Raw genomic sequence first — 17,745 nt, forward strand, 5'->3', positions numbered from 1 at the left:
TGTAGTGTGGTCTCAAATAAAACTGGAAAGGACCTCGGCGTTACTCTGGACCATGATCTTTCTATTGATGAACATATCAAGAGTGTTTCAAGGACAGCTTTTTCCATCTCCGTAATTTTGCAAAAATCAGAAACTTTCTGTCCAAAACTGATGCAGAAAAATGTATCCATGCTTTTGTCACTTCTAGATTAGAGTACTGCAATGCTCTACTTTCCGGCTACCAGGATAAAGCACTAAATAAACTTCAGTTCGTGCCAGGGGCGAAAATCTGATATCAACCTTGGAGGGGACAATTACATGAAATTTTCTCAGGAGCAATTCCTGAGGGGGACACCAAAAGTAGTGCTGTAACACAGCCTACGCTGTAATATTTTAAATGTATATTGAGGGACCATAATCACTACTACTGGATAATTGTTAGGTACAGTAGTTAACTGAAGGGTTGTCCCAACTTGTTTAAATCATTATAATACTACTACTAATAATAGTTATAGCAGTGTTCCTTATCAGTCCAGTATGTATGCAGGTATTCGTACTTACAACCAGCAATATCAAGAAAGGCCAGTAGGCGGCAATGGTACTGTACACTGTATGGGAGTAGTTTTCATAAATACAATGAACATGGTGTGATCTCATCGTAAAGAATCTCCATTGAGAACCATCACAAAGTTGGTCTCCGTATTGAATTGACCTTTTAATTTGACTTTGTGATACATTTATATAGTCATTAAATATGTGCACCTGGCCTGAGTCTACTACAATATCTTTACAAGAACAAAAAGCTTAAAATAAGTACAGTTCTAAAAGCAAAATAACTACTTAAATGAAAAACCCAAATAAATCAAACAAAATATCCTTCAGTCAGTGTCTCAACTCTTCAAACAGCAGCTATGGACAAGTATGTCACACAAAGTATGCAATTTTAAATAAAATAACATGAAATAAATAATTTGTAAGTGTACTGTCATGTACTAAAAACTGAAAACTACTAAACAACAGAACAAATATCAATTACACCAGGGGTTCTCAAACAGGGGTCCATGGACTAATTGCAAGGTGTCCGTGAAATAAAAAAGTGTAATGAATGTAGTCAGTACCACAAGGTTTCCAGTAAGTTTACATATAATATAGAGGGGGTGGTGGTCCCTGAGGACCGCTGAAAACCTTGCCTGCCTTGCCTCAAAATATGCAGGGGTTCCAGTACCCAAAAAAGGTTGAAAACCACTGCTATACACACTACTGAACAAAAGAACCAAACATATGTTTGCGGGTTTCAATGGATCCAACAAATTGCTGGCAGATATTTTCCCTCGAGACTGTCCAGCCTGTCTTTATGTACATTACAGACAACTACGCCGTTCAGTCTCTCTTGGCCCATGCTAGCCCCTAGCCAAGTCTTTAACCTGCGGAGTGCACTGAAACTCCTCTCAGCCTCACATGAAGACACTGGCACCACAAACAAAATTCTGATCAGCACCTCAACTTGGTCAAACAACCCCCGCACCTCCACTGGAAGCCTCCTGAGGACCTCTGCTGCCTCTCCACTGCTGCTACAGGGGTATTTGTTGTGAAAGAGAGGGATCTGCACTGAAAGAGAATCTATGTTCAGCTCAGGGTACTGATCTAGAGACTCATCCAACTCCCCCGTGAGAAGCGCTCTTTCCAACTTTTGCAGGACATTTAGACTGTCCTGGTCAAAACGGTCGCCAAACTGAACCTCCACACCATCCAACACTTAAAAAAATTCTGCCCTATAGTGATCCACTGCTTTGCCAGCAAATCGTCTTGAGTGCGTCTCAATGGATTCAATAGAGTCAATCAAAGTTGTTGCTTTCTCATACAGTGCAAGGTAGCTTTCGTCATTTCTCTTGCCCCTAAGAGATGACCGCACACACTCGACTGCAGCCTGCATACCAGAGACAGTCTGAGTTTTCTTCTGCAGTGAAATGTTTAGACATTCAAGCTCTCCAAGAACAGCAGAGGCAAGTGTGAGGCCCAACACAGTCTTGCCTTTGCTGAAGTGCTCGAATAAGCCACTGGCAGTTGAAGCTGTCTTGGATGCAGTTTTTGCCATCTCCTCTAGGCTGCTGAGTACCCGCTCATACTGCCCTAGCACAGCTCTAATAGCAGTATTCCGCACAGTCCACCTTGTTGGACATAGGGGTTTCAGGGTGGTCAGATTCGTATCTTTGGACGTGGCAATTGATTCAAACATGCTCTTAAACTTTCCTGACTGGCCATAAAGGACACCTAACTGATGGACCCAAGAAAGGGAATCCCGGATCAGTGGGGAGGCTGAGCAGCCAGCCTGTGTAATCAGATTTACACAGTGTGCTCCACAATGGACATAGAGGGCTAATGGCTGCTGCCTCCTCACAATTTCCTGTGCACCTGTGTATTTTCCTGCCATGTTTGAGGCACCATCGTAACTCTGCCCACGTAAGCCAGACATGGGCAAATTGAGCCTCAACAACACATCAGTTGCCACTTTCGCAATGCCCTCGCCTGTTGTCTCCGACACCCTGTATAGCCCAATAAACTCCTCGTGAGGGACAAGGTCATGGTCAAGATAATGCAGACAGACACTCTCCTGTTCAGCACCAGAGAGATCTTGAGTACCATCAACAGTTAATGAAAATTGTACAATCGGAAGAGACCTAATCTCAGCTGCAATGCCTCGAATGACTGTATTGGCCATGATGTTCAGAATTTCATTCTGTGCTTTGGGGCCTGTGTACATTGTGGTACGCTCTGTTAACCACTTCAGTAAAATGGGATCATCCTCTTCTGCCCTGAGTTTCAAAAGCTGGTATAAATTCCCACTGTCATCCATGTGGCCTCTAAAGGCTTGTCCCTGTCTTACTACATGCCGCACCGAACTAACAATTTTCATCAAGCAATGCCTTGCGTCCTCCTGCTGTTTACCCCACGCGCTGGATAACTGGACACTGATTGGATTTAGCTGGTGTGCTGTTACAGTTACAAAGTGGCGGTGGGTTTGGCAGTTTTGATGTGCTGTGAATTTTTCAATGGCTTTTCTCCAGTTCCTAAATCCTGCACTAATGAAGGCAGCATCTGCTCTTTGGCCAAAAGATGGCTGGCTTGAAAACCCTTGGCTACAGTGAAAACACAACACTCCTTTTATTGATGGATTATAATGTAGCCAGGGGAAATCGCGAAACCATTTCTCTTGAAACGTCAACACTCTGTTTGCGGTTCTATAAATTGTGGGTGTGGCTGATATGGTTTTGTGCCATCACTGAGGTAACTGGACGATGCTGTGCCACTGTCCCCTATACTGGTGCTGCTGGCAACAAGGGTGACACCTGGTCCTGCCGTGGCTGTGACACTGTCCTCTGAAGTCTCTCTCCTTGGCTCTTTCCCTTTCACCACCCTCACTGACTCACAGTCTGTCTCCTAGAAAAGAAATAAGGTGTTTGCTGTACTCCTAACTACCGGTACCCAAAACTACACAATTAATCACAACAGCAATACCATTGCATTAAACAAATCTTAGTTTAGTCACCAGTTTAAGTTGAGTGGGGGTATCCATGGCATTTTCCAATTATGTCCCTATTTTACAAATCTAAAAAATTGAGAACCTTTCATAATGTTGCCAAACAAAGACTCAACAAACTTACCTGAGACTCCCTGTCTCTGCCAATCTGACCCTGCATATCTGTCCCCAGCTCTGCTGTCTGTGTGCCATCTGTTGCCTGCTCTGCCTAATGACATCATTGTGAAACATTTCCATTAGCATTTCACTTCTTTCTTATGAACATTTTATCAACTCGTCTTTGAGATATTAGGCTACTAGAGTTCTTACTTTGTGTTTTGGTGTACTGAAAAATACTCTGATGTCCGTCTTTTTACTTTTTTCTGACATGTTTCTACCTGGCTGGCTGGCTGGCCGGTCTAGCTGCACACACACACATTTACACAACACATGCTGCAACGTTTTGAAATTTTAACATAGTTTCTTTCATATTGGCAGGCTTCCAACAATAGCTGAATTTGCAAAGCTAGCGAGCACCAATTCCGTTTCTGTGGTGTTTGCTATAATCTTTGCTACCTGGTTAAATAAAGGTGAAAAAAAAAAAATCACTAGCGACAATTTAGCTTTTGCAACGAGACCATTAAATATATTTAAGACAATGGTATAAGAGAGTGTAGTTCTGTTCAGTTTGGACTTCAGTTTATCGCTAACCTTATCACAGGGACTTTGAAGCACTACAGCTGCATGCTAATCTTGGAATAAACTGACGATAGCAAATATTCCATATTTGACGACGCCACATAAATGGAATAGGTACTAGCTAGCTTGATAGTTAATGTTTGCTTTAGTTTGCGCGCTAGCTCTGCAAATTCAGCTAGTGTGTGAACCCTGCAACATTAAAAAAATATATGCATTGCTATGGCGCGATTGACTGGATTACCTCACGTCAGTTACGTACATTGAGTGCCTTTCGGACAGTAGATACGAACCCTCTATTACCTTGCAAGCTAAAGAACTGGCAGTGGATCAAATCATTGTGAGGCAAAGGGCGGGGGGGTCGCAATCTTGTGAAACTTAAAAACGCGCTATTAAGTGTCTATAATCAGCACAAGTGCTTTCATTGCGTATTATTAATATTATTGAAATTACATAGTTATGTTTACAGTGATATATTGGGGGGGACAAATCATATTTTTCCCAGGATGGGGGGGTCGTGTCCCCCCCGTCCCCCCTGGGATTTTCGCCTATGGTTCGTGCTAAACACGGCTGCTAGAATCTTGACTAGAACCACAAAAAGGCATCATATTACTCCAGTGCTAGCCTCTCTACACTGGCTTCCTGTTAAGGCTAGGGTTGATTTCAATGTTTAACTGCTAACCTACAAAGCATTACATGGGCTTGTTCCTCTCTCTTTCCGATTTGATCCTGCCGTACATACCTACACGTACAATACGGTCACAAGACGCAGGCCTCCTTATTGTCCCTAGATTTACTAAGCAAACAACTGGAGGCAGGGCATTCTACAATAGAGCTCAATTTTTATGGAATGGTGTGCCTATCCATGTGACAGGCGCAGACTCGGTCTTGACCTTTAAGTCTTTATTGAAGACTCATCTTTTCACTAGGTCCAATGATATAGCTGTGACTATAACTGACGAGAATTCTCTTGGTAGGTAAAATGGCAGCCATTTGATTGTATGGAATCCTAGGTCGAGTGAGCAGAAGGACTTGAGTTCCTGTATGTTGTTCTGATTACACCATGAGTCGTTAATCATGAAGCATACACCCCCGCCCTTCCTCTTCCCAGAGAGGTGTTTATCTCTGTCGGCCCGATGCTTGGAGATGTCACGTTCTGACCATAGTTCTTTTGTATTTTCTTTGATTTAGTGTGGTCAGGGCGTGAGTTGGGTGGGTATAGTCTAGTTTTTCTGTTTCTATGTGGGGTTTCTTGTTTGGCCTGATATGGTTCTCAATCAGAGGCAGGTGTTAGTCATTGTCTCTGATTGGGAACCATATTTAGGTAGCCTGTTTTCTGTTGGGTTTTGTGGGTGGTTGTCTTCAGTCGTTGTGTGTCTGCACCAGATAGAACTGTTTCGGTTTTCACTTTGTTGTTTTTGTATTTTGAGTTGTTCACTTCATTAAATAAGATGAACAATTACCACGCTGCGCATTGGTCCTCTGATCCTTCAAACTTCTCCTCCTCAGACGAGGAGGAAGACGACAACCGTTACAGGAGAAGCCCGGTGGCTGAACTGATTCCGACGACAAATCCCGATAGAGCCATGTTTCCGTGAAACAGAGAATGTTACAATCTCTGATGTCTCTCTGGAAGGGAACCCTTTGCTCGAATTTCGTTGACATTGATGTCAAGAGACTGGACATTGGCTAGTAGTATACTCGGGAGCGGTGGGCGACGTCCACGTCTACTGAGCCTGACCAGGTGGCCTCTTTGCTGTTTTTGGGTCGGCTACTGGAATTAAATCCATTGTCCTGGTTGGTGGTCCGAACAGACATTCCGCTTCGGCAAAGTCGAATTCTTGGTCGTAGTTTTGATACGTTGACGTTGCTCTTATATCCAATAGTTCTTCCCGGCTGAATGTAATGAGACTATAGATTTCCTGGTGTAACAATAGAAGAAATAATACATTACAAAACAATACTGCATAGTTTCCTAAGAACTCGAAGCGAGGCGACCATCTCCATCGGCGCCATCTTCACAGGTGCGCCTTGTTCATTTGTGGAATTACTGTACTCCTTATTGCGTTTGAGCCAATCTGTTGTGTTGTGACATAGTAGGGGTGGTATACAGAAGATAGCCCTATTTGTTAAAAGACCCAAGTTTATATTGTGGAAAGAACAGCACAAATTAGCAGAGTGAAATGACAGCCAATCATTAATTTAAGACACGAAGGTCAGTCAATGTGGAAAATTTCAAGAACTTTTAAAGTTTCTTCAAGTGCAGTTTCAAAAATGAAGCGCAATGATGAACCATGCTCTCATGAGCATTGCAACAGGAAAGGAAGACCGAGAGTTACATTCGATCAATCAATCAAATGTATTTATAAAGCCCTTTTTACATCAGCAAATGTCACAAAGTGCTATACAGAAACCAAGACTAAAACCCCAAACAGCAAGCAATTTAGATGTAGAAGCACGGGGGCTAGGAAAAACTCCATAGAATGGCAGGAACCTAGGAGAGACCTAGAGAGGAACCATGCTCTGAGGGGTGGCAGGTCCTCTTCTGAACAGTTGAAACTGGAGCAGCAGCACGACCATATGGACTGGGGACAGCAAGGAGTAGGAGTCGTCAGGCCAGGTAGTGCTGGGGCATGGTCCTCAGTCTCACGTCCTCGAGAGAAGGGAAAGAGAAAGAAAGAGAGAATTAGAGGGAGCATACTTAAATTCACACAGGACACCTGATAAGACAGGAGAAATACTCCAGATATAACAGACTGACCCTAGCCCTCGGACACAAACTACTGCAGCATAATTACTGGAGGCTGAGACAGGAGGGGTCGGGAGACACAGTCCGACTATACCCCCGGACAGGGCCAACCAGGCAGTATATAACCCCACCCAATTTGCCAAAGCACAGCCTCCAAACCACTAGAGGGATATCTTCAACCACCAACTTACTACCCTGAGACAATGCCGAGTATAGCCCACGCATATCTCCACCACGGGCCGAACCCGAGGGGGGCGCCAACCCAGACAGGAAGATTACTTCAGAGACTAAATCCACTCAAGTGATTCACCCCTCCTAGGGACGGCATGGAAGAGCACCAGTTAGCAAGTGACTCAACCCCCATAATAGGGTTAGAGGCAGAGATTCCCAGTGGAGAGAGGGGAACCAGCCAAGCAGAGACAGCAAGGGTGGTTCATCGCTCCAGTGCCTTACTGTCAGCTTCACACCCCTCGGCCAGACTACACCCAATCATTGGACCTAGTGAAAAGATGAGTCGTCAATAAAGACTTAAAGGTCAAGACCGAGTCTGCGCCTGTCACATGGATAGGCACACCATTCCATAAAAATTGAGCTATATAGGAGAATGCCCTGCCTCCAGCTGTTTGCTTAGTAAATCTAGGGACAATAAGGAGGCCTGCGTCTTGTGACCGTATTGTACGTGTAGGTATGTACGGCAGGACCAAATCGGAAAGAGAGAGGAATAAGCCCATGTAATGCTTTGTAGGTTAGCAGTAAAACGGTACAGTTTTTTTTGAGATGACACTACAACCATCATGATTAATTGTCAGATCCAACAGAAGATCTCTTTGTTTCTAGGGACCTAGAACTAGCATCTATGTTTTGTCTGAGTTTCAAAGTATAACATTTGCTGCCATCCAGTTCCTTATGTCTGAAACATAGGTTTCCAGGGAGGGCAATTTTGGGGCTTCACCATGTTTCATCTAAATGTACAAATGTGTATCGTCCGCCAAGCAGTGAAAATTAACATTATGTTTCCGAATGACATCACCAAGAGGTAATATATTATATATATATATATAAAGTGAAAACAATAGAGGTCCTAAAACGGAAACTTGAGGAACACCGAAATATACAGTTGATTTGTCAGAGGACAAACCATCCACAGAGACGAACCGATATCTTTCCGACAGATAAGATATAAACCAGGACAGAACTTGTCCGTGTAGATCAATTTGGGTTTCCAATCTCTCCAAAAGAATGTGGTGATCTATGGTATCAAAGCAGCACTAAGGTGTAGGTGTAACCGATGTGAAATGGCTAGCTAGTTAGCGGTGGTGTGCGCTAATAGCGTTTCAATCGGTGACGTCACTCGCTTTGAGACCTTGAAGTAGTGGTTCCCCTTGCTCTGCAAGGGCCGCGGCTTTTGTGGAGCGATGGGTAACGATGCTTCGTGGGTGACTGTTGTTGATGTGTGCAGATGGTCCCTGGTTCGCGCGAGTGGACGGACTAAAGTTAAACTGTTACATTGATGCTGTTGACCCGGATCACTGGTTGCTGCGGAAAAGGAGGAGGTCGAAAGGGGGGTGAGTGTAACCGATGTGAAATGGCTAGCTAGTTAGCGGTGGTGCGCGCAAATAGCGTTTCAATCGGTGACGTCACTCGCTTTGAGACCTTGAAGTAGTGGTTCCCCTTGCTCTGCAAGGGCCGCGGCTTTTGTGGAGCGATGGGTAACGATGCTTCGTGGGTGACTGTTGTTGATGTGTGCAGAGGGTTCCTGGTTCACGCCCGGGGCGAGGGGACGGACTAAAGTTAAACTGTTACATAGGAACACGAGGACAGAGGAAGAACCATGGTCTGACACCATTAAAAGGTCATTTACCACCTCCACGAGTGCAGTCTCAGTGAGTTGGACCACAGAGTTAAGAAAAGCAACCAACAAGTGCTCAGCATATGTGGGAACTCCTTCAAGACTGTTGGAAAAGCATTCCAGGTGAAGCTGGTTGAGAGAATGCCAAGAGCGTGCAAAGCTGTCATCAAGGCAACTTTGAAGTATCTCAAATATAACATATATTTTGAAATATAACATATATTTTGATTTGTTAAACACTTTTGTTTACTACTTGATTCCATATGTGATATTTCATAGTTTTGATGTCTTCACTGTTATTCTACAATGTAGAAAATAGTAAAAATGAAGAAAAACCCTTGAATGAGTAGGTGTGTCCAAACTTTTGACTCGTGCTGTATTTATCAACTTTCCTAATATTAAGAACATTGCTTATATTTCCAACAGGAGTATAGCCTACCTGGCTGGCATGAAAATGAAACAAGGGAAAATAATCCTCCATTCGCTATTTAAGTGCATAGATTAAATGTATTTTTCCCCTGCCCGATTCGAGTCAGGTGCAAGATAATTGTCCTTTCTAAACCAAAACAAATGTCACAAATATTTTTTAGTACATGTTTTTAAATTTTTTATTTCACCTTTATTTAACCAGATAGCCTAGTTGAGAACAAGTTCTCATTTGCAACTGCGACCTGGCCAAGATAAAGCATAGCAGTGTGAACAGACAACAACACAGAGTTACACATGGAGTAAACAATAAACAAGTCAATAACATGGTAGAAAAAAAGAGAATCTATATACAATGTGTGCAAAAGGCATGAGGTAGGCAATAAATCGAATAATTACAATTTAGCAGATTAACACTGGAGTGATAAATCATCAGATGATCATGTGCAAGAAGAGATACTGGTGTGCAAAAGAGCAGAAAAGTAAATAAATAAAAGCAGTATGGGGGGTGAGGTAGGTAAATTGGGTGGGTAGTTTACAGATGGACTATGTACAGCTGCAGCGATCGGTTAGCTACTCGGATAGCAGATTTTTAAAGTTGTTGAGGGAGATAAAAGTCTCCAACTTCAGAGATTTTTGCAATTCGTTCCAGTCGCAGGCAGCAGAGAACTGGAAGGAAAGGCGTCCAAATGAGGTTTTGGCTTTAGGGATGATCAGTGAGATACACCTGCTGGAGCGCGTGCTACGGGTGGGTGTAGCCATCGTGACCAGTGAACTGAGATAAGGCGGCACTTTACCTAGCATAGCCTTGTAGATGACCTGGAGCCAGTGGGTCTGACGACGAACATGTAGCGAGGGCCAGCCGACTAGGGCATACAGGTCGCAGTGGTGGGTCGTATAAGGTGCTTTAGTAACAAAACGGATGGCACTGTGATAAACTGCATCCAGTTTGCTGAGTAGAGTATTGGAAGCTATTTCGTAGATGACATCGCCGAAGTCGAGGATCGGTAGGATAGTCAGTTTTACTAGGGTAAGTTTGGCGGCGTGAGTGAAGGAGGCTTTGTTGCGGAATAGAAAGCCGACTCTAGATTTGATTTTGGATTGGAGATGTTTGATATGAGTCTGGAAGGAGAGTTTGCAGTCTAGCCAGACACCTAGGTACTTATAGATGTCCACATATTCTAGGTCGGAACCGTCCAGGGTGGTGATGCTAGTCGGGCGTGCGGGTGCAGGCAGCGAACGGTTGAAAAGCATGCATTTGGTTTTACTAGCGTTTAAGAGCAGTTGGAGGCCACGGAAGGAGTGTTGTATGGCATTGAAGCTCGTTTGGAGGTTAGATAGCACAGTGTCCAAGGAAGGGCCGGAAGTATACAGAATGGTGTCGTCTGCGTAGAGGTGGATCAGGGAATCGCCCGCAGCAAGAGCAACATCATTGATGTATACAGAGAAAAGAGTCGGCCCGAGAATTGAACCCTGTGGTACCCCCATAGAGACTGCCAGAGGACCGGACAACATGCCCTCCGATTTGACACACTGAACTCTGTCTGCAAAGTAGTTGGTGAACCAGGCAAGGCAGTCATTAGAAAAACCGAGGCTACAGAGTCTGCCGATAAGAATATGGTGATTGACAGAGTCGAAAGCCTTGGCCAGGTCGATGAAGACGGCTGCACAGTAATGTCTTTTATCGATGGCGGTTATGATATCGTTTAGTACCTTGAGCGTGGCTGAGGTGCACCCGTGACCGGCTCGGAAACCGGATTGCACAGCGGAGAAGGTACGGTGGGATTCGAGATGGTCAGTGATCTGTTTGTTGACTTGGCTTTCGAAGACCTTAGATAGGCAGGGCAGGATGGATATAGGTCTGTAACAGTTTGGGTCCAGGGTGTCTCCCCCTTTGAAGAGGGGGATGACCGCGGCAGCTTTCCAATCCTTGGGGATCTCAGATGATACGAAGGAGAGGTTGAACAGGCTGGTAATAGGGGGTGCGACAATGGCGGCGGACAGCTTCAGAAATAGGGGGTCCAGATTGTCAAGCCCAGCTGATTTGTATGGGTCCAGGTTTTCCAGCTCTTTCAGAACATCTGCTATCTGGATATGGGTAAAGGAGAAGCTAGGGAGGCTTGGGCGAGTAGCAGCGGGGGGGGCGGGGCTGTTGGCCAAGGTTGGAGTCGCCAGGAGGAAGGCATGGCCAGCCATTGAGAAATGTTTGTTGAAGTTTTCGATTATCACGGACTTATCAGTGGTGACCGTGTTACCTAGCCTCAGTGCAGTGGGCAGCTGGGAGGAGGTGCTCTTGTTTTCCATGGACTTTACAGTATCCCAGAACTTTTTGGAGTTAGAGCTACAGGATGCAAATTTCTGCTTGAAAAAGCTGGCCTTTGCTTTCCTGACTGACTGCGTGTATTGGTTCCTGACTTCCCTGAACAGTTGCATATCGCGGGGGCTCTTCGATGCTATTGCAGTTCGCCACAGGATGTTTTTGTGCTGGTCGAGGGCAGTCAGGTCTGGAGTGAACCAAGGGCTATATCTGTTCTTGGTTCTGCATTTTTTTGAACGGAGCATGCTTGTCTAATATGGTGAGGAAGTAACTTTTAAAGAATGACCAGGCATCCTCAACTGACGGGATGAGGTCAATATTGTTCCAGGGTACCCGGGCCAGGTCGATTAGAAAGGCCTGCTCGCAGAAGTGTTTTAGGGAGCGTTTGACAGTGATGAGGGGTGGTCGTTTGACCGCAGACCCGTGGCAGATACAGGCAATGAGGCAGTGATCGCTGATATCTTGATTGAAGACAGCAGAGGTGTAAATGGAGGGCAAGTTGGTCAGGATAATGTCTATTAGGGTGCCCATGTTTACGGATTTAGGGTTGTACCTGGTGGGTTCCTTGATGATTTGTGTGAGATTGAGGGCATCAAGCTTAGATTGTAGGACTGCCGGGGTGTTAAGCATATCCCAGTTTAGGTCACCTAACAGAACAAACTCTGAAGCTAGATGGGGAGCGATCAATTCACATATGTTGTCCAGGGCACAGCTGGGAGCTGAGGGGGGTCGGTAGCAGGCGGCAACAGTGAGAGACTTATTTCTGGAGAGATTAATTTTTAAAATTAGAAATTCGAACTGTTTGGGCATAGACCTGGAAAGTATGACAGTATGACAGATGAAATCAAGAATAGTCTGATGGGTGACAATATTAGCCCATCACTTGGGAATGACGCCCAGTGTAAGGCAAGAAGCAATGCATAACTTTGTTTTGCAACTTTTTCAAATCATAGTGCCACACCTCATGTAGCCTAGCCAGTAGGCCTATATGTTTTGATAAGGTTTGTGTAGCCTGGCGAAAGTCAACCCAGCACAGGACAAAACATTATTTGGGATTGTTTGTACTGTCGAAGCTTATATATAAAATAGGATCATGTAGAAGGGAAATCACCACAAGAGGAAGTCACCATGATGTCATATTCAGTCTAAATCACAATCAAGTGAAATACATCTGTTGGTAAAGTGCATAAAAACAATCTGAGAAGTGGCTCTGCTTTAAACACACTGTCCACGTGATAACCTAACCCCACATGGAACGGTAGATTCTCACCCATACAGCAGCTTTAAATAATGTAATGATTAACTCCACAACGTGTCTCTGGGAGCACTGGTATTCAGCTAGCAAGAAGCTAACATCCCCATGTCAATCCAAAGTAACGTTGGACCCACGATGGATTTCAGTAGCCCTCCAGTGTAATTGCTTACTCTTACACGCTGCGCATGTACAATCCCATAACTGCTTGCACACCTTATTTATGAATCTCTTAAAGGGACAGTGCCATCTAGTGGATATAAATGAATACAACTATGCCATTAAACCACCTGGCTACATTTGTATTACAACTAAAGTGGCCAAATAACCTCTTTACAATGAGTGTAGAGCCTAACTGGCATGCACATGCAGCGCATGAGTTTCACGTTTGGGGAAGATCATTTTCACCCCAAAAATATAATTTTATAACAAAAGCATTAAATGCATAATCATACTATGGGGTTGGCTGAGTCCTATTGGGTGGACTGAGTCCTAGTGCGTTAGCTGAGAACTACTGCGTAGGCTGACAAGTACTGCGTGGGCTGTGTCCTAGCACGTGAGCTGAGTACTACTGCTTGGGCTTTGTCCTAAAGCAGGCCGGCAGCCTGGGAAAACAGGACACTATCATTCATCACACCTTGTCACTCTTTTGCAGTAAAATCTCATAACCCAAGGAGTTCTCTGCAGCTACCACCACCACATCTATTTTCTGTGATTTATGTTCCATTTCTGCGGTACAGTTGATAACCATGACTATGAATGCTTAGAAACCAACCTTACTGAAAGACGTGTTATTCCTATCACTCTCTATTGGCCTCGGCATACTCACAGGGAGCCTCTCAGGATCCCTCGAAACTGGACCCATCTTCCTCTACTACTCTCTTCACTGCCTATGAAGATACCTTCATAGAAAATGACTCAAGTAAAAGTGAAAGTCACCTAGTAAGATATTACTTGAGTAGTCTAAATGTATTCGGTTTTAAATATACTGAAGTATCAAAATTAAATGTAATTGATAAAATATACTTAAGTAGCAAAAGTAGGAATCATTTCAAATTCATTATATTAAGCAAACCAGATGAGATGGTACCATTTTCGTGTTTTTTTATTTGATTACGGATAGCCAGTGTCACACTCAAACACTCAGACATAATTTACAAATGAAGCATTTGTGTTTAGTGAGTGTGCCAGATCAAAGGCAGTAGGGATGACCAGGGATGTTCTCTTGATAAGTGTGTGAATCAGACAATTGTTCTGTCCTGCTAATCATTCAAAATCTAACGAGTACTTTTGGGTGTCAGGGAAAATGTATGGAGTAAAAAGTACATTATTTTCTTTAGGAATGTAGTGAAGTGAAAGATGTCGAATATATTAATAGTAAAGTATAGATACCCCCAAAGATGACTTGAGTAGAACTTTCACATAGTTTTACTTTAGTTCTTTACACCACTGGATAATGGCCGACATCGAAACTCTCATTGGGTTAATGAGGCAACTAGTCACACCTGTGACAGGTCCTTTAAAAGGAGAGGTGGAAGAAGTAGACCATAACTCACAGACAACAGAGAGACAACTAGTGACTCCCTTGGAAGAGTGCAGAAGGTGAGATTGTGACATTATTTAATAGACTAGCTGCCCCTTTAAATGGCACCTTAATCTTATGTGTCCCCGGTCAAATGTAATGCACTATATAGGTCCCCATTTTGTGGAGTGACCCCCCCCCCCCCTGAAAATAAGAGCATAGACTAACAGTTACCTTTGCAGTAAATTGGTAGTCTCTGACTAGATCTAGGATGATTCCCTATGTAGTGCACTGTGGGCCTTTGTCAAAGGTGGTTCACTACAAACGGAATGAGGAGCCATTTGGAAAGGATCCATATTCCTGTGTGCCAGGCTTATCTATCGTATGTGGTTGATGAGATGATACCGGAGTTTTGGCAATAGCTTAGTAGTGCCGTGTTGCCCGTACTCGGTTCTTGGGGTCCTCTGGACTGGGTGTAGGAAATGCTGCCTCAGCCGTTGTTTAAGTTTGGTACTTAACACAGGGTTTCCATAACTTCTCCTCTAGTACCAACAGCCATTCCAGATTTAAAATGCTCTCTTTCTCTCTCAGGAGACTATCACAATGGCGATATTGACCATCATTCTGCTTGTCAGCACAGCTTTTGCTCTGGGAGGTAAGAGTGACATACCTCACACTTACTCACCAACATTTTAATAAAACATTAGTGGGTGTTGCTCTGTCCTATTCACACACGTAGGTATTAATGTTTCTTTTCATAACCCGTTGTCCCTTGGACACCCTCTGAGAGGGCAACCATTATCAACTGTGACACTGGAGAATTTAAGGTTTTGTTTTGCTCAAGGGTACAGACAGATATTTCAACTTGTCATCTCAGGGATAAAAACTAGCAACCTTTCAGTTACTGGCCCAACTCTCTAACTGCTAGTCTACCTGCCACTCTAGTTCCAGAGATGTATATTGGTGTCTAGATGCTGGCCTGAGGTATTCTGATATGAACTGTTTCATACATTCAACTGGATGTATGATTGGATTGTCTAGCAACTATCAGGAAATAACACTGATACAATTTACCCCCACTTTCAGTCTTCGTTTCATCAGCTGTTATACAAAAGACAGAAATGGAATTTTGCCTGCATAGGGCTTTTAAAAAAGTAGCACAATTTCAGTATTTAGCTAGTTAGTACATAGGTTACTTCTGAAGTGGAACCTTAATCCGTATAAACTACTTCTGACTAGGGGGAGTAGGGTCCCAAATGGGACGCAAACCAAGATGTTTGTTACCTGTGTCCAGATGCAAACCAAGATTCTGGGATGTATGTCCAGCAATGTATATTATGTCCATACATTTTGTCCACATTATAATGTTTGTTACCTGTGTCCAGATGCTACGATACGACCCAAGACCCCATGTGAGCGTGCTAGAGATGCCGCGACACATGGCCCAATTGGAGCCTACATCCCAACGTGTGACGCCGCAGGACAATACACCCCTAAGCAATGTTGGGGCTCTGCAGGTGAACACGGACGCACATACACACTAAATTCTTCTATTCAGCTGAATGTGACACTTCAATGTGTTAGTGTAATATGTCTATTGTTTATGGAACATGTCTATTTCTGGTAGGTTACTGTTGGTGTGTGACCAGTACCGGACAGAAGATCCAGGGTACTGAGACTCCACCAGGCACTGCTCCAATCAACTGCTAGCAACTGTTCCACCAAGGTGTATATACATACTCATTCACTAAATGTTACTACTTTGCAGCTGATTCTGGATGTTAATGTTATGTCTGTAATTGTAGGTGAAAGGCGTTGGAATGAAGATGTTGGAAAGAAGACCTTGAAATGATTGACAGTTGTCTTTACTGTACTACAGGAACTGATTCACATCCCATATAAACAGATTAAATGGTTGAATTACTTACTTTATTGTTGGTGTGATAAATTGTTCTGGATATCTGAACCAATCCATTTCTGGGAAATAGAGGAAGTAGGACTGTTATGGTGACTGTATTACCACTACATTGGCGGTTACAGGACAATAAGGCAATGAAATACCACGTGACCATGGAGTAATTGGGCTTCTCCAAGCTCTGATGCTGGTGATGGTCATTAGTCTACCACACTTGTTAACTGCCTGGTACTCAGCACTCTATTGTCCCTCTAATCACTCTGACATCATTGCAAATGTAATTTGAAAATCTAAATCACTTCATGAGTTCATGTTGGCCAACATTTCTATAAGCTATGCAATTGGGTGAGAACAGCCTGATGGCTTCTATTAAAAAGAGGAGGATCCCATCTGCTTCTACAGGCTAAAAATACTATATCAACAGTACCAGGCAAGTTTTAACACACCTACTTATTCCAGGGTTTTCAGTTATAATATGTTCTACATTGTGGAATAGTCAATTATGGAATCATATCTTAAACAAATCAAACTATATTGAGATTCTTCAAAGTAGCCACCCTTTGCCTTTACAGCTTTGTACACTCCTAGCATTCTCTCAACTAGATTCGTGAGGTGGTCACCTGGAATGCATTTCAATTAACTCAACATTTATTTGACATGCTAATTTTAGTGTGTAGCAATGCTAGTTCTGACAGTGTAGTATTATCTATCAATTCCCCAACTACCTAATACACATATCTAAAGGTGTGAATATGTACATATAAGTATATGGCCGAGAACATAGACAAGGTGTAAAATACACGTGATAAAAGTAATGTAAACAGAGGCATTGTTTAAAGTGACCAGTGTTTGGGTCTCAATGTAGGCAGCAGCCTCTGAGTTAGTGATTGCTGTTGAGCAGTCTGATGGCCTTGCAATAGAAGCTGTTTTTCAGTCTCTCGGTCCAAGCTTTGATGCACCTATACTGACCTTGCCTTCTGGATGGTAGCTGTGTGAACAGGCAGTGGCTCGGGTGGTTGATGTCCTTGATCTTTTTGGCCTTCCTGTGACATCGGGTGCTGTAGGTGTCATGAAAGATAGGTAGTTTGCCCCCGGTGATGCGTTGTGCAGACCGCATCACCCTGTGGATAGCCTTGCGGTTGAGGGCGGTGCAGTTGCCGTACCAGGCTGTGATACAGCCCGACAGGATGCTCTCTGGTGCGTGACGTTGGTGTACGTTTATCATATTTTTACAGGGACAGTGCACATTAATCAACGTTTCAGTAAAAGTGACGGTTTTAGCCAGCTGGCTAATTTTCAACCGCAGTCCCTGGGCAGGTTATTAAAAACAATTACAATATAGAAAATCAGTGAGCAGTGAGCACACGCAGAGCAACATAGGGCAAGACATAGCATACAGACAGAGCAACAGAACAAAAAAGCAGCAAGACAAAATTCATAAAAGCAAAAAATTGTTTCCACACCTCACAAGCTTAGGGTCTTAATAGTCTAATAGTATAGGCCTATGTAAGGTATAGTATAGG

The 17,745-nt window shown here is 43.6% G+C and overlaps 1 protein-coding gene across 1 annotated transcript; it reads left to right on the plus strand.

Annotated features, from left to right (window-relative positions):
• The first annotated feature begins 14,314 nt into the window (after nucleotides 1–14,314).
• Nucleotides 14,315–16,234, plus strand: LOC129845720 (equistatin-like). Its single transcript, XM_055913604.1, has 5 exons — nucleotides 14,315–14,387; nucleotides 14,899–14,962; nucleotides 15,693–15,824; nucleotides 15,935–16,033; nucleotides 16,113–16,234. The coding sequence occupies exons 2-4, from the start codon at nucleotides 14,911–14,913 to the stop codon at nucleotides 16,015–16,017; spliced, it is 267 nt and encodes an 88-aa protein (XP_055769579.1). The 5' UTR covers nucleotides 14,315–14,387; nucleotides 14,899–14,910; the 3' UTR covers nucleotides 16,018–16,033; nucleotides 16,113–16,234.
• The last annotated feature ends 1,511 nt before the right edge of the window (nucleotides 16,235–17,745 follow it).

This window comes from Salvelinus fontinalis, unplaced genomic scaffold (genome assembly GCF_029448725.1).
Source record: "Salvelinus fontinalis isolate EN_2023a unplaced genomic scaffold, ASM2944872v1 scaffold_0344, whole genome shotgun sequence".
NCBI lineage: Eukaryota > Metazoa > Chordata > Actinopteri > Salmoniformes > Salmonidae > Salvelinus > Salvelinus fontinalis.

Bases quoted from the DNA above. Each gene is read 5' to 3' on its own strand.
- LOC129845720 (XM_055913604.1), top strand. From the start codon at position 14,911: ATGGCGATATTGACCATCATTCTGCTTGTCAGCACAGCTTTTGCTCTG. The intron at 14,963-15,692 runs GTAAGAGTGACA...ACCTGTGTCCAG, and splicing joins CACAGCTTTTGCTCTGGGAG to ATGCTACGATACGACCCAAG. The intron at 15,825-15,934 runs GTGAACACGGAC...TATTTCTGGTAG, and splicing joins GCAATGTTGGGGCTCTGCAG to GTTACTGTTGGTGTGTGACC.